Raw genomic sequence first — 17,093 nt, 5'->3', positions numbered from 1 at the left:
GTCTTTAAAGTCGACATGGCGAGCATCCGAGCATAATACAATAATTGCCGACACAAAGGGTAAAACAGTGTAGTGGTGGTATGGCAGGGGAAGCGCAAACCCAAAGTTCTGCTGTGTCATCATGATTTTCAAATCATTGACGCCCAAAATCAAACATCGTACAGCTCCTCTAGCTAGCAAACAAAACCCACGGCGCCCTCTGGCCAAATCTGAATCCAATTCCAAATCAGAAGCTAGCTTTTGCACACTGGGTCAGAGCCAAGAACAGTAGTACTACTAGTACTAGGAGTGCATTACAGCAGAACCGCACGGCCAGTTACAGCCAAGATTAAAACTAAGATCAAACTGATGAACATCGTTGGAGCTAATCATGAACGCAGAGCATGATTACTTATGATAGAGTCCTACTGGTAGTTAAGGAAACGTCCTGGGGCTGGATTAATAACTGAGTGAGTGAGTGAGTGGATAGCCAGTGAGATCGCTGGCTAGCCGCCGTGGAGGACGACCCAGATGTCGGAGAAGGCCTGGAGGATGACGGGGTGGTGGCGCGGCGCGTTGAGCGAGAGGTACGACCGCAGCAGCCGCTCCAGCTCCACCGCGCCGAACATCTGCCGGCTCACCACCATCTCCACCATCGACGCCCGGAAGTCGGCGTAGGGGTCCCGCGACCGCTGCACCACCGCGAACCCCCTGCGCACCTGCTCCTCCGCCGCCGACACCACCGGCCGGAACCCTTCCCTCACGCCGCACGTGTCGCAGCTGCTCGCCACGCGATTCTTGCGCCTCTGCCCCCTGGCCCTCGCTCTCGGCGGCGGCGGCGGCGGCTTGGGCGCCACTGCGGCAGGGGACTTCTTCTTTGGTTTCTTCTTCTTGCTGTAGAACTCGGAGGAGTCGGAGGAGAAGGAGAAGCTTCTGGAGGAGGAGAAGAATGCCTCCGCGTCCCCCTTCTTGGCGTCGCTGCGGCCGTGCTCGTCAGCGTCGCTGCTGAAGACGTCGTCGCCGTCGGTGTCCGAGGTGCTGAAGCCATAGGGGTTGTTGGAGAGCAGCTTCTTGCTCTTGTCGCCCTTGACCCGGCCACCGAGGCGGTGGCGGTGGTGCCGATGACTGCCGTGGAGAGGGCTCTTTTTCTTGCTCTCCATCAGAGGCGACGCGTGCATGGAGAAGCGAACCGGAGGCGGCAGAGAATGCACCGCGGCGCCGGCGCGGCGGTGCACGCGGTCGAGGGCGTTGGAGAAGGACTCGGTGCGGCCAACGATGGTGGCGTAGTCGCGGCGAGAAGAGGTAAGGAACGAGTCCCTGTCGCGGGAGATGGCGGAGTCGGCGGCCAAGAGCGCGCGGCTGGAGGAGCAGGCGGAGCTCGGGGGCGGCTTGGACGCGGTCACCCCGTCGGCTGCCGCGCCCACCGCGGCGGAGCAGGAGGAGGAGGAGGAGGTCGACGCGGTGTTGTTGTTGCAGGTCGAGCGGAGCAGCGAGCCCGGACGGAACATCCGGGCCAGACGGTCCCGGAGGCGGCTGCTACTCCTGCCGCCGCCACCGCCATGGTCCATCGGTAGCTCAGTCGGTGCTCACTTGACGCCGGACTGGTTGGTTGTGGAAGCAGGGGAGCACTGGTGCCGAGCCATCGGTGTTATATGTTATATATAGCCGTGGGAGATGGAGCCGGGAGCGAAGGAAGGTTTGAAATGGCTAGCGTGAGCCATTTCAAAGTGTACAAAGTGTGTACAAAGTGTGTCACGTGACGAATTATTAATCAAGGCATGCATTTTTCTTGTTTATGCAAGGATAATAAAGCCGACGAATGTTTTGGCATGTATGTAAGCATTCGGTTATGGAATCACTGACACCGAAGCACTGAGCAAAGCATGCAAGATTTTCGTTATGAACTGACTCTGAAACAGATTTTAGTATCACTGAGTTATCATCCAGCATTCCAGATATGATATACGGTGGGGCGAACGAATTACTGACTGTTCTTTTCTGACAAATAGTGGATTTTGTAGACTCAAACGGAGCATCAAGAAAGTACATAATACAATGAGCACACATCCGACTTATATATACTAAATCAACTCAAACACACGCAAAAAACACGTTGGCAACCAGCAAAGTCATATATGACCAAAGTCCTGTGTAGACGAGGGAAAAAAACCCAAAGTGACTAGATCTAGGATCGACAAACTAGAGTAATGACCATACCTTACCAACCATCTCATGACACCACATGGACGACAAGGTTTTTCAGCATCAACGCCTTTACGAAGGGAGCGACGCTCAAGTGTCGTCATTACCGGATCCAACCACAAGGCCAAAATCTAGGTTTTCACCTTGGAGATCAGTTTGAGTATATCTGAGCAATGTCTTCAATAAGATAACGACGTAAGAAAATATATCGCCATTGCCAGGTATAACCACTCGGGTCTGACCTAGGCTTTCGCTCCGGAGCTCGATACCGGGTGTTTGAGTAGCAACCCCATGGAAGTCACTCATGTGTTGTTGCCACCACTTTTTCGTGATCCCGCCTGCTACATGCAATGCATCCGTCTCCACTGTTTTTTGGAGAGAAGACAGTTGCCCGACTTTATGAATAAAGCCAACAAGGCATGTTCAGAACAAGTAGCAGCAGAGGTTCCAATAGAAAGAAGGTATCTGCAAATAAGCCATTACAGATCGAGAGGACCAAGCCCAAGGACATGCATGTCGGGTAAGACAACAGTAACCTAGAACTAATTCACCACAGGAGGGCTTGGGGGAGATAGACCAACTGCGGAGGCGTAGATCTTGGTAACCATTAGGGCAAGAACATCAGCGTCGACATCTCAGAAGAGAGGGCACCACAGCTAGATGAGAGCAGCCATTTTAAACAAAACATCATCAGGGCGGTAAGGAAAGAGGTGTTTAATCATAAATTTCTAATCCATAAGGCACACCCAAGAGCACCAAAGACAATCCAAAACACCCTAGAGAATTGGCCCGAGTAATTCCTAATAATGTCGATAAGATCGTCCATACTTGACGGGTTCTAGGGTACGTGCAACCACGATCGAATGCAACACCAGCCCAGCTTAGCCAAAACAAAGTTAAAAGGATGTGCTCAGTGTTTTCAGTGTGGCCTCAAAGAGAACATGCGGTAGAGGCATGTCCATTTCTCTTAAGGATTTGATCGCTAACTAAAAATTACGCCTAATGCCTTCCCAAAGAAAGATCTGAATTTTGAGAGGATTACACGCCCACGAGAGGCCCTTGAACCAGGGGCATGCCGCCCCTGGGAGAGCTTAAGGTAGAGAGATTTAACTGAGAACTTACCATAAGAAGAGTGGGGCCAAGAGATTTGGTATGTGGTCTCGGAGAGCGAAGGGGAAGGGCAGTGTGAGCCTGCATGTCTGCAAATTCTTTAGGAGTTAGCGCCAGACGCATACCAAGATCCCAGTTACGAGAGGCAAGCTTCGAAATGGAGATCGACGGATTTTCATAGTAAGAGAATAAGACAAGGAAGGTTTTGCACAGGGGACTCGTCCGCGAGCACCAGTCCAACCAGAATCTGATGGAAGCGTCGTAGCCAGCCGAAAGTTTGACTAAACCATGAAATTCATCCTGCACCAGGAAAAGGGATTTCCAAAGTTGAGAGCCACCCCGGGAGGTGGACATCAGATGAGGGGTAGTTAGGGCAGTATTTGGTATACAAATTTTTACGCCATACGCAATCAGGAGGCTCGATGAGAATGCACCACCACCACTTCATAATCAGGCACTTGTTCATGATCCCAGTATTATAGCGCCTAGCCCCCCAAGGCTTTTGGGCTTGCACATGATTTCCCACTTAACTATCTGATATTTCTTCCTATTGTCAATGTTGTTCGAGTAGAAAGTGCTATGATCTCTATCTAAGCTAGCATGATTGTTGTCATACAAGCGATAAAACCCATGATGAAAGTAGGAAGGCTAGACAAGCTTGAATTGATCAGGGTTACTTTGCCAGTGGAGAATTGGTGGTGGCCACGCCAAGGAGCAACCCTAGGGCCCACTTTAACTTTAGTAGGTTTTCAATCAGCCACGAGAAGTTTCATGTGGGAAATAGTCACACCAACATAGGTGGTAGGAAAAGTCCTAAGCTTACACTTCCAAAAGTGAGAAATTCAAGATTGTGCTGCAGGCGGGTGGCCCAAAATAAAAGCTTCACTCTTGTAAGGTTAATATTTAGCCCCGACATGGCTTCAAAATAGAGCAGGGGGATTTCAGGTTAGCCGATTGTAAGTCATTCTGCTCAACAAGAATAATAATAATGACAACTTACTAGAGGTGGGTTACCCCGAGGGGAAGAAGGTGAGAGGCAACAACAGAGATGTGCCCAACGTTGGTCGCCTAGGACATCATCCTATCAAGAGAATCTAAGATGAAGTTAAACAGGAGGGGGGGAAATGGGATCACCTTGCTGCAAGCCCCTTCCATTCTTGAAATAGAGACAAACAATCCCGTTAATGGTGATTGCAATGTGGCCACCAGTAACAGTCGGCATTATACGATGAATGTAAGCAGGAAAAATCCCTGGCTAATAGGATAGCTTGCAAGAAGGATTAGCGAACACAATCGTAGGCCTTCTCTGAGTTCAATTTGAGAACCACAACTTCATGCTTATAATGGTGGATATCCTGAAGTAACTCATGTAACGTGATAATACCATCAAGAATGAAGTGCCCTTTAGTGAAAGTCATTAAGGGGCAGATCACCTTATGAGCTATAGGAGACAATCTAGTGACAAAGGCTTTGGAAGGGAATCTGGCGATATTGTTGATAAGAGCAAATGACTAAATTGCCTGATATCGTCTGCCTTTTGCACTTTGGGGATCAAGGTAAGGACAACATAGTTTAGGCAAGAATGTTAACCGTCCCCAAGAAAAAACCATGCATGATCTTGTAAACCAGATGTTTAAGTGTTTTCCAGAACTTCTTAAAAACTTGATAGAAAAACCATCAGGTCCAGGGCAAGGAGAAGATTTAGATGAATTGATGGCCTCATCAATTTCATCGGTGGAGAGATGAAGCATAAGGCTATCGTTAATCAAGTTCAAGAAACATTGACTCGCCGGCTAGGCCGAAGAAGAAAATGTAAAGCCCGAGGAAGTTTGGCGCTTAGGATATTACGGTAGAACTCGTAGATGTGTGAAGAGATTAGAAAAGGATCGGAGGAGGGAGAGCCCCGAATAATTATGCAATTGATTGTGCAGCGAAAATGGTGATCATTCACAATGGCTTCAAAACAAGTCATGTTAGCATCCCCTTTGAGGATCATGTTAAGACTCCCATGTCATTTCCAGCATAGTTCATTAGCCTCTGAAGCGCCACCAGGGCATTATCAAACTCATACCGGCGCCGCCACCAGGAATCGCCAAGACCGACCGAGTGAGCGGTGTTATCTAAGAGCTTGATTTGGTCAGCGACTAAGCATTTAAATTTGAAGGAGTCAACTTTGAGATTTGCCCCCACCCATTGAGAAACTTACGAAGAGGCTAGGAACAGAAGTGCCAATCAATAATAGGGTGGTCCACCACTCCCCCGCCCCCACCCCCGCCCAACCAAAGGCACAAATCCTTTGACCAAAAGCTAGTTGTACTCAAATTGGAACCGAGAATGAGGTAGGGTAGTGGAATCCCAAGAGACCACAATCGGGGGAGTATGATCAGATACGATGTGGGATTCAGCAGTTAGCACGGCTCTTGGAAACTTAGTCTCCCAATCAATAGACATAGGGACACGATCAACAACACAATGAATAAAATCCAACTTACAGTTGGACCAGGTATAGCATGCCCCAACACGGCGAAACTCCCAAAGAGCAAGGTTGTTAATTAAATTGTTAAACATAAAAGATCGAGACCAGTGGAAGTTGGCGTCATTTTTACCAAGTGGGGTGCTGAGGAGGTTGAAATCACCACCAATTAATACAGGGAGAGACGATGTCGGTAATCTAGAGGAGTGGGAGGTCAAGAAAGATGTGAAGGAAATATGCCCTTGAGGTAAAAATAAAGTTGTTATTTTATATTTCTTTGTTCATGATAAAGTTTTATTATTCATTCTAGAATTGTATTGATCGGAAACCTTAATACATGGGTGAATACATAAACAAACACCGTGTCCCTAGTGAGCCTTTACTAGACTAGCTCATTGATCAAAGATGGTTAAGGTTTCCTAACCATTGACATGAGTTGTCATTTGATAACGGGATCACATCATTAGGATAATGATGTGATGGACAAGACCCATCAGTTAGCTTAGCATAATGATCGTTCAGTTTTATTGCTATTGCTTTCTTCATGTCAAATACATATTCCTTCGACTATGAGATTATGCAACTCCCGGATACTGGAGGAATGCCTTGTGTGCTATAAAATGTCACAACGTAACTGGGTGATTATAAAGATGCTCTACAGGTGTCTCCCAAGGTGTTTGTTGAGTTGGCATATATCGAGATTAGGATTTGTCACTCCGAGTATCGGAGAGGTATCTCTGGGCCCTCTCGGTAATACACATCATAAGCTTGCAAGCAAACGACTAAGGAGTTAATCATGAGGTGATGTATTATGGAACGAGTAAAGATACTTGCCAGTAACGAGATTGAACTAGGTATGAAGATACCGACGATTGAATCTCGGGCAAGTAACATACCGATGGACAAAGGGAATTACGTATGTTGTCATAACGGTTCGACCGATAAAGATCTTCGTAGAATATGTAGAAGCCAATATGGGCATCCAGATTCCGTTATTGGTTATTGACTGGCGAGGTGTCTCGGTCATGTCTACATAGTCCTCGAACCTGTAGGGTCCGCACGCTTAACGTTTGTTGATGATATAGTATTATATGAGTTATGTGATTTGGTGACCAAATGTTGTTCAGAGTCCCAGATGAGATCACGGAAATGACGAGGAGTCTCGAAATGGTCGAGAGGTAAAGATTGATATATAGGACGATGGTATTTGGACACCGGAAGAGTTTCGGATGGTAGCGGGTACTTATCGGGTCGCCGAAAAGGAGTTTCGGGCATCCCCGGCAAAGATATGGCCTTATGGGCCAAGAGAGGGAACACACCAGCCCACAAGGGGATGGTGCTCCCCAATAGTGGTCGGCCCTATGAGGAGGAGAAGGAAAGAGGGGAGGGAAAGGAAAGTGTGGAGTAGGACTCCCCCTTCCTTCCCTCCCCCCCTCTTTGCTTCCCCCTTCTTCTTACAAGGAAAGGGGGGCACGGGGCAAGGCAGCAGCCCTAGAGCTGCCGCCAAGCCTCTTGGGCACCCTAGGGGCTGCCTCCTCCCCTCCCACCTATATATATATATATATATATATATATGGGTAGGGGGCGCCACACAAGACACACATCATTGTCTTAGCCGTGTGCGGCTGAAAGATCATGGATGTCGCCTAGAGGGGGGTGAATAGGCGCTTTTAAAATAATTACGGTTTAGGCTTGAACAAATGCGGAATAAACCTAGTGGTTAATTTGTCAAGCACAAAACCTACAACAACTAGGCTCACCTATGTGCACCAACAACTTATGCTAAGCAAGATAAACTACTAGGTGATAGCAAGATATATGACAAGAAACAATAAGGCTATCACAAAGTAAAGTGCATAAGTAAAGAGCTCGGGTAAGAGATAACCGAGGCACGCGGAGACGATGATGTATCCCGAAGTTCACACCCTTGCGGATGCTAATCTCCGTTTGGAGCGGTGTGGAGGCACAATGCTCCCCAAGATGCCACTAGGGCCACCGTAATCTCCTCACGCCCTCGCACAATGCAAGATGTCGTGATTCCACTAAGGGACCCTTGAGGGCGGTCACCAAACCCATACAAATGGCAACCCTTGGGGGCGGTCACCGAACCCGTACACTTTGGCAACCCTTGGGGGAAGTCACTGAAACCTGTCAAATTGCTCGGGGCGATCTCCACAACCTAATTGGAGACCCCGACGCTTGCCCGGAGCTTTACACCACAATGATTGAGCTCCGAACACCAACAACCGTCTAGGGTGCCCAAGCACCCAAGAGGAACAAGCTCAAGGGTACCAAGCACCCAAGAGTAATAAGCTTCTCAACTTGTAACTTCCACGTATCACCATGGAGAACTCAAACCGATGCACCAAATACAATGGCAAGGGCACACAGAGTGCCCAAGTCCTTCTCTCTCAAATCCCACCGAAGCAACTAATGCTAGGGAGGAAAATGAGAGGAAGAACAAGAAAGAGAACACAAAGAACTCCAAGATCTAAATCCAAGGGGTTCCCCTCACATAGAGGAGAAAGTGATTGGTGGAAATGTGGATCTAGATCTCCTCTCTCTTTTCCCTCAAAAACTAACAAGAAACCATGGAGGGATTGAGAGTTAGCAAGCTCGAAGAAGGACAACAATGGGGGAAGAACACGAGCTCAAAGGATAAGGTTCATTGGGGAAGAAGACCCCCTTTTATAGGAGGGGGAAAATCCAACCGTTATGTGCTCAGCCCGCACACGAGCGGTACTACCGCTCCATGAGCGGTACTACCGCTCAGGCGGAAGAAACAGGGAAAATGAGCAACAAAACACGAACCTTGGGGCGGTAGTACCGCAGGAGACAGCGGTACTACCGCTGGGTTAAGCGGTACTACCGCTCCCTTCAGCGGTACTGCCGCGCAGAGGGAGGGGTAAAGGGAAAGAGGGAACCGGGCGGTACTACCGCGGAGGAAGGGCGGTACTGCCGCTAAGGAGCGGTACTGCCGCACTACTGCCGCAGCGAGGTACCGCACAACCCGACACAGAAAAAGACCCCTCGAATCGACGCGGTAGGGACCTGGTAAGCCAGCGGTAGTACTGCTGCAGAGTCACCGCCGGTACTACCGCTGCGGAGCGGTACTGCCGCTTGTGACCCCTCAGCGGTACTACCGCTGGGGAGCGGTAATGCCGCTTGTGACCCCTCAGCGGTACTACCGCTGGGTACCACAGTACTACCGCTGGGACCCTGACAAAACCACACTCAAGAAAACCAGAACTGCCATAACTTCTGCATATGAGCTCCGAATTGAGCAAACTCAAGCTTGTTGGAAACAAGACGACGAGTAGCATCAAAACAGCAGGGGAGGTATTCCTAACAAAAAGAGGAGTGAAACCTCCAACCGAGAAGAAATGGCAAAACCTCCAACATCGAAAACATCATAGAAGAGGCATGCGAACTCCGTTTTCGATGAACTCAAGCTTGTCATCAAGATGACCATAAGCTCTAAGATTCACAAAGAGAACCAAACAAGAACCAAGAAAGATGATGCAAGGATGCAATGGTTTGAGCTCTCAACGAACGATACGATCAAGCTACTCATCGAGAGCCCCCTTGATAGTACGGCAATCGATCCTATAACCCGGTCTCCCAACTACCATCATGAGACCGGTAAAATAGAAAACCTATCAAGGGCAAACCTTTGCCTTGCACATGGTCCACTTGAGCTTGATGATGACAAACTTGACTCCCTCAAGTTGGACCACCTTTCTTGATTGTGTTGACTCGATGAAGACTAGTTGATTGCTCCCCCATACTCCACTATGGGTGAGCCACTCTTCCGCACATCTTCACAAGTCCATTATCACCACAAAGGACGACAAGCTTCAAGCATTTGATCTCTTCGTGATGCTCCACTTGAACTTGCACACCGCAACCTAACCCCACAAAGAACTCTCACGAAGACCATGGGTTAGTACACAAAGCGTAATTGACAATTCTTACCATACCATGGGGTCACTTGATCCCTCTCGGTACATCTTCTGCGCTTTGTGAGTTGATCAACTTGATTCACTCTTGACTTAGTCTTGATCAACCTTGAACCTTTCCAATTCTCTTCATTTGGATGATGTCTTGAAGGTAGACATGAATGATCACACAAACTTCTTCTTCAAGACATGCTTGCAATAAGCTCAACTCTCACATGACCAATCTTTGGATAATTCCTTGAATAACACCTTGGTCGACACAAACTCTTCTTGAAATCAACACATGCACTCCAAGAAAAGCCTATGGACAAAACCTTCAAATATAACTCAAGGAAACCATTAGTCCATAGAGATTGTCATCAATTACCAAAACCAAACATGGGGGCACCGCATGTTCTTTCAGCGGCGCCCCATCCATCGTTTACTCCCTCGGTCATATTTTCGTAGTGCTTAGGCGAAGCCGTGCGGAAATCACATCACCATCACCGTCACCACGCCGTCGTGCTGCTGGAACTCATCTACTACATCGCTGTCTGACTGGATCAAGAAGGCGAGGACGTCACCGAGCTGAACGTGTGCAGAACGCGGAGGTGTCGTGCATTCGATACTAGATCGGTTGGAGCACGAAGAAAGTTCGACTACATCAACCGCGTTGTGAAACGCTTCCGCTTACGGTCTATGAGGGTACATAGACACACTCTCCACCTCGTTGCTATGCATCTCCATGGATAGATCATTGCGTGTGCGTAGAATTTTTTTTGTTTTCCATGCAACGATTCCCAACAATGGTATTAGAGCCAGGTCTATGCGTAGATGATATGCACGAGTAGAACACAAAGAGTTGTGGGCGATGATAGTCATGTTGCTTACCACCAACGTCTTATTTTGATTCGGCGGTATTGTGGGATGAAGCGGCCCGGACCAACCTCACATGTCCACGCACATGAGACTTGTTCCACCGACAGACATGCAACTAGTTTTGCATAAAGGTGGCTGGCGGGTGTCTATTTCTCCTACTTTAGTTGAATCGAATTTGACTGCGGCTGGTCCTTGAAGAAGGTTAAAACAACAAACTTGACGAAACACCTTTGTGGTTTGAAGCCCGTAGCAGCCACGTAAATCTTGCAACAACAAAGTAGAGGACGCCTAACTTGTTTTGCAGGGCATGTTGTGCTGTGATATGGTCATGATGTGATAAACATTATTGTATGAGATGGTCATGTTTTGTAAGATATCTGACAACCGGCAGGAGACTTATGGTTGTCTCTTTATTGTATGAAATGCAAACGCCATGTAATTGCTTTACTTTATTAGCATGTGTTAGCGATAGTTGTAGAAGCAATAGTTGGCGAGACGACCATGACGCTACGATGGAGATCAAGGTGTCGAGCCAGTGACGATGGAGATCATGATGATGCTTTGGAGATAGAGATCAAAAGCTCAAGATGATGATGGCCATATCATGTCACATATTTTGATTGCATGTGATGTTTATCTTTTGTGCATCTTATTTTTCTTAGTACGGCGGTAGCATTATAAGATGATCCCTTAACTAAATTTCAAGGTAAAGGTGTTCTCCCTAAGTATGCACCGTTTCTACAGGTGTTGATCGGGTGTGATAGACTCTATGTTCACATACAACGGGTGCAAGATAGTTTTGCACATGCAGAATACTTGGATTAAACTTGACGAGCCTAGCATGTACAGACATGGCCTCAGAACACTGAAGACCGAAAGGTCGAACGTGAATCATATAGTAGATACGATCAAAATAGAGATGTTCACCATTGATGACTGCCCCATCTCACTTGATGATCGGACATGGGTTAATTGATTTGGATCGCGTATCACTTAGATGAGTTGAGGGATGTCTATTTAAGTGGGATTTCTTAAGTAATTTGATTAATTGGACTTATTTTATCATGAACTTAGTCTTGATAGTTATGCATATCATACAGTAGATCAATAGCTCGCGATATAGCTCCTATATTTTTTTGATATGTTCCTAGAGTAAACTAAGTTGAAAGATGATGGTTGCAATGATGCGGACTGGGTCTTTGATATGAGGATTATCCTCATTGCTGCATAGAAGAATTATGTCCTTGATGCACCGCTAGGTGACAGACCTATTCCAGGAGCAGAAGCATACGTTATGAACGTTTGACAAGCTCGGTATGATGACTACTTGATAGTTAGCGCGCCATGCTTTACTACTTAGAACTAGGACTTCAAAAACTTTTTGAACACCACACAGCATATGAGATGTTCCAAGAGCTGAAATTGCTATTTCAGAATCATGCCCGTATCGAGAGGTATAAGACCTCTGACAAGTACTTTGCCTACAAGATGAAGGAGAATAGTTTGGCCAGTGAGCATGTACTCAGAATGTCTGGGTACTACAATCGCTTGAATCAAGTGGGAGTTAATATTCCAGATAAGATAGTGATTGACAGAGTTCTCTAGTCACTATCACCAAGCTACTACAACTTTGTAATGAACTATAATATGCAAGGGATGACTAAAACGATTCCCAAGCTCTTTGCGATGCTGAAATCGGCGAAGGTAGAAATCAAGAAAGAGCATCAAGTATTGATGGTTAACAAGACCACTAGTTTCAAGAAAAAAGGCAAGGGAAAGAAAGGGAACTTCAAGAAGAATGGCAAGCAAGTTTCCACTCCCGTGAAGAAGCCCAAAGCTGGAACCAAGCCTGAAACGGAGTGCTTCTACTGCAAAGGAAATGGTCATTGGAAGTGGAACTGCCCCAATCATTTGGTGGATAAGATGGATGGCAAAGTGAACAAAGGTATATTTTATATACAGATTATTGATGTGTACCTTACTAGTGTTCGTAGTAGCCCCTGGGTATTTGATACTAGTTTAGTTGCTAAGATTAGTAACTCGAAACATGAGTTGCAAAATGAACAGAGACTAGTTAAGGGCAAGGTGACGATCACTACAAGAATCAGGCACTTTGCCGTCCGTCATGGCTGACGATAAAGGCATGCGTGGCTGATGGCAAAGGCCTTTGCCGTCCGCCAGAAAACGGCAACAGGTCCGGCTGAATAGGCTACGGTGAAGGGCTCTTTGCTGTCTGCTGACGGACGGCAAAGGTGAAACGCTCTTTGTCCTTGGCCAGCAGACGGCAAAGAGCCCGGACGACACAAGTGAAAGGTTAGGTTCGTTAAGGGGTTAACGGTATGCTTTGCCGTCCGCTGGCAGACGGCAAAGTAGCGAAATAGGCCAGCCCCGGGTGCTGCCACGTGTCAAGCTATGTCGTCAGCTGGCTGACGGCAAAGGTGCAACACTGTTTGTCGTCTGCCAGCAGACGGCAAAGTAACCAAATAGGCCAGCCAGTGCCCCAGGTTGCACAGGTAGCTGCCGCGTGGCAGATTTGCCGTTTGCTGGCTGATGGCAAAGCTCTTTGCCGTCTGCTGGCTGATGGCAAAGCTCTTTGCCATCTGCTGGCAGACGGCAAAGAGCCTATATAGCCCAGTTTTTATGTTTTTTGTTATATCCTTGCATTTTCAAAAGACATAAATTATATATATAGTTTCAACGTCAAACATAGCCCATGTATCCATCATCTAGCAGTCCATCAACGCAACAGAACACATAGGGTATTAAAACGTCCAATACACACATAGTTTCACGGAGTTCATCAACATGCATACATAGTTTCACGGAGTTATTCAACATACATTGTTTATCAACACAAAATCAAAACAGAAACTAAAACTAGCAGTCCATCGGTCCAGCTTCCATGAAGTGAATTAAATCTGCAAAAATGGGAGTAAGCAAGTTAGAAGAAGAAGAAGAAGAAGGTTTTTACCCTTTTCCTTCTCATTCTTCTTCTTTTATTCTTTTTTCCTCTGTTTCTTCTTCTATTCTTTCTTTTTCTCCTCTTCCTTGTTTTTCTTCTTCTCATTCCTTATTTGTGTCATTTTAGAGCTTACATAGGTAATTATGCCATTTTTAGCTAACTAACCTTATTATGTCAATTTGGAGGAAATTAAGGTAAGTATATGTCATTTTTGTGCTAACATAGGTAATTATGCCATTTTTAGATAACGTTGGTAAAATGGATCATTTTGGAGCTAACCTAGCTAAAATGGATCATATTGGAGCTAATGTAGGTAAAATGGATCATATAGGAGCTAACCTAGGTAAACTTGCTCATTTTGGAGCTAACCTAGGTAAAATGGATCATATTGGAGCAAACCTAGGTAAAATGGGTCATTTTGGAGCTAACTCAACTAATTATGCCATTTTTGAGTTAACTAAGCATATTATGCCATTTTTGACATAAGTAAGCTAAGTATAGGTCTTTATTTAGCTAACCTAGGTAACTAAGCATTTTAGAGCTAATTTAGTTAAGTATAGATCATTTTGGAGCTAAGTAAGCTAATTATGTCATTTTGTAGGAAGATTGGCTAAGTTGAGGTCATTATGGTAACCATTTTGGAGGAAATAAAGCTAAGTCTAGGTCTTTATGCATTTGGTAGGCAAAACACTAGAGAAATGTTACCGTCATCACAGAGGTGAAGGGCCGGTCGGGTTTACGCCAGTGTTAGATGGAGAAGGACCGGCGGTGGTCAGGGTTGCGCCAGTGCGAGGCGGAGAAGGATCGGCCGATGCTTGTCGGGAGGCATGCTGCACCAAAGATCATTTGTAATGTCTCGTTAGCATGGTGCAACTGAAATGTGAATACTGGTAACTAATGACCATTCAACTAAAACTCACCGTGTCCGCTATACCAATCTGAGGCATCGGGGAAGGGGTCTGACCGATTTTCTCGCACACGGTCTGCACATTTTGATTTCACGAGTCAGTGATATTAGTTAGTAATGAAACGGACATTACATGCATGATTTGGCTAATAAACAGGAGAAACTTACCACGAGGAGCTCGTATAGGGCCCGGTGAGACGCGTCATTCCGGTTCCTCTCCTCCTCCAGCATCCTAGCCGTCCTCTGCTCCAGCTCGGTCTCCCTCTCCTTGGCCTTCCTATTTGCCTCCGCTAGAAGCTCCTCAGCCCTAGCCTCGATGGCGAGGTCCACTGGTCGTGGTCGAGGCGGTATGTTAGGAAGAGACCTCGTGTGGCGCTTCTTGATCTCTGGGAGACTGCTAGGACAACGTATCAGTCCATCCCCAATGGCTACCGAGCCATGTTTCCTCCCATCACCAGATAGGATCACGAGCTCTGTATCAAAAGGACTCTGGCTCGGGTTGAAGTCATTCCCTTTCGTCGCCTTCCCCCAGTCTCTGTACCTCATGAGCTTGTTGTGGGAGGAGATGTTGGTGAAGCTCCCTGGATAATCGAGGTCATCCTCAGAGAATGCCTTGGCCTTCTTGAACAGGGCCATATGGGCCATGGCATAGAGGTCGTACAGCGGTGGCACTTCCTTCTTGTTGTGTTTCGCCTAAAAGAGAGGAACAACATATTAGTTAAGGGCTGGAGCTAGCATGAAAAATGAAATTGCATGAATCGTTAAGGGCTGAAACCACATACCCAGTGATCCCCGTACTCAGACAGGTTGGAGCTCCCTTGATGGTGTGGCACACCTCGCATTTGGGAACGCTTATCCCATTCCCTGGTCTTGTTGTGTTCGGCTAGCCATTGGGGAGAGAACCACTCATCCACCAATGCCTCCCAACAGTCCATCAAATCGCACACCATCTCGGGGGCACCTAAGTTTGGCAAAAAGAAATTTCAGCGCTACGCCTACGAATGAAATCAAGGTAACTAAGTACAAGGCCTTAAGATAGTTAATTACCTTCATGTACTTCTCCTTAATCAGATACTTGAGGTGGCACTTCTTCTTGGCCCTCCTAATGTTATTCGAGGCGTAGTAGTCTCGAACAGCCTACACCCTAGCCTCGTGTCATAAGTTCTGAAGTAGGCGCTTGCACTCGGCTTAGAGAACCGTAGCAGCCTCCGCCTCGTGTTCCTCAGAACCCTGTAGAAGGTCTGCAATTGAACAAGACAACATTGATTAGTACAATCACTAGGTAATGTTGATTTTTAATTCTGTAAAGTAGAAATTACCCAAAACCGCTGCCTCACAATGTCGGCCACCGTCTCGCACACGACACCGTCAACCCTCTCCTCTAGCGGGGCTGGGGCAGCCACATACATCTCCCAGCTCATTGCTAGCTGTGGAGCCTGACCGTCAGCAGGCAACATGACCCACCCCGGGAAGTGGTGCCTGACTAGAGTACCAAGGACCTAGTTGGGCCTGCGGACACCATCGGGGTGTATCCAACCCCTGCAGTATGACAAGGCCAACACATTAGATATTAATTTGAAGAAACATGAAGGACAAAGGTTGACACAGAGTAAATGCACTTACTTCTCCCCGTTAGGCTGAATCAACCACCTCTGACCGCGGGTCGCCGGCACGGCCGGGAGCTTCGTACCACCACGCTGGTAGACCTTCTTGCCCTGCTCAACTAGCTCGGCGTCACTAAAACTATCGTCAGACCAGGTCTCCTCACCATCAGCATGGCCACTAGTCTCCGGAGTCACGTGGGACAACTTGGGAATAGTAGCTCCTATGGTTTCTAGAGCGAGTGAATGAAACACTATCTTCTTATGAGCGGAGATAGAGAGCTATGTCACAATCAATAAGTGAGATGATGTGGGCGAGGAATCTTCTGTCACAATGAAGGTCTTCTTTTCGAATTTAAGTGGGATTAGCTTCTTCCTCAATTGATATTACTGACAATCTAGCAATTCCATCCTTTATAAGACAAAGACTCTGGGACCGGAGTCTCGTGGGACGAAGACTCTGGGGCCCGAGTCTCCTGGGACGAGGGCTCGGCGACACGAGGCTCGTCAGCCCGAGGCTCGTGGACCGGAGTCCAAGACGGGTCCAAGTCTGACGGCTCCACCTGAGACGGAGCACTCCAGTGGTCCGGAGAATCATCTTCGGGTGGCGGCGAGGAAGGCACAACTGCCTTCCTACCTCTCCCGTCGCCACGTCCACCTCTAGATCCCCTCTTCGTCTTCCCCCGACCTCTCCCGGTCGAAGAAGAAGGGCCCGCCGATGTCACCATGTTGTCTACGAGTGCTCTACGAAGCTGCTGGGGTGGAATATAGCCACCCCTCCCAGCACGCGCCGAGGAAGAAGGAGGCTCGGAGCACTCTCGACCCGCACCCACCATCTGTCAACACCTACAATGACAAAGAGTAAACTAAATTAGTACAACATAAAAATAATAAAAAATTTGGTGGGTGAAAACAACATAAAAACCCCTTTTCTGATATTTCAAGATTTTGGAATATTTATATAGGAAATATTCTCTATAAATTCCAAGAAAATTCTAGCATGTATGACAATGCCATATTTGGTTATCTTGACAAGTATCAT

General features: G+C 47.2%; 1 protein-coding gene across 1 annotated transcript; it reads right to left on the bottom strand.

Moving 5' to 3' along the window:
• Nucleotides 1–224: 224 nt before the first annotated feature.
• On the bottom strand, nt 225–1,652 carry LOC125548192 (uncharacterized). The gene has a single exon (XM_048711860.2). It carries the CDS (start codon nt 1,545–1,547, stop codon nt 486–488), a length of 1,062 nt encoding a protein of 353 aa, XP_048567817.1. The 5' UTR covers nt 1,548–1,652; the 3' UTR covers nt 225–485.
• Nucleotides 1,653–17,093: the final 15,441 nt, after the last annotated feature.

This window comes from Triticum urartu, chromosome 3A (genome assembly GCF_056163025.1).
Source record: "Triticum urartu cultivar PI428250 chromosome 3A, HENAU_Tu73, whole genome shotgun sequence".
In the NCBI taxonomy this organism is placed as follows: domain Eukaryota; kingdom Viridiplantae; phylum Streptophyta; class Magnoliopsida; order Poales; family Poaceae; genus Triticum; species Triticum urartu.
The sequence above is the reverse complement of the archived record's forward strand: the minus strand, read 5'-3'. Positions and strand labels throughout refer to the sequence as shown.

Coding starts and splice junctions, on each gene's coding strand:
- LOC125548192 (XM_048711860.2), bottom strand. CDS start 1,547: ATGGACCATGGCGGTGGCGGCGGCAGGAGTAGCAGCCGCCTCCGGGAC.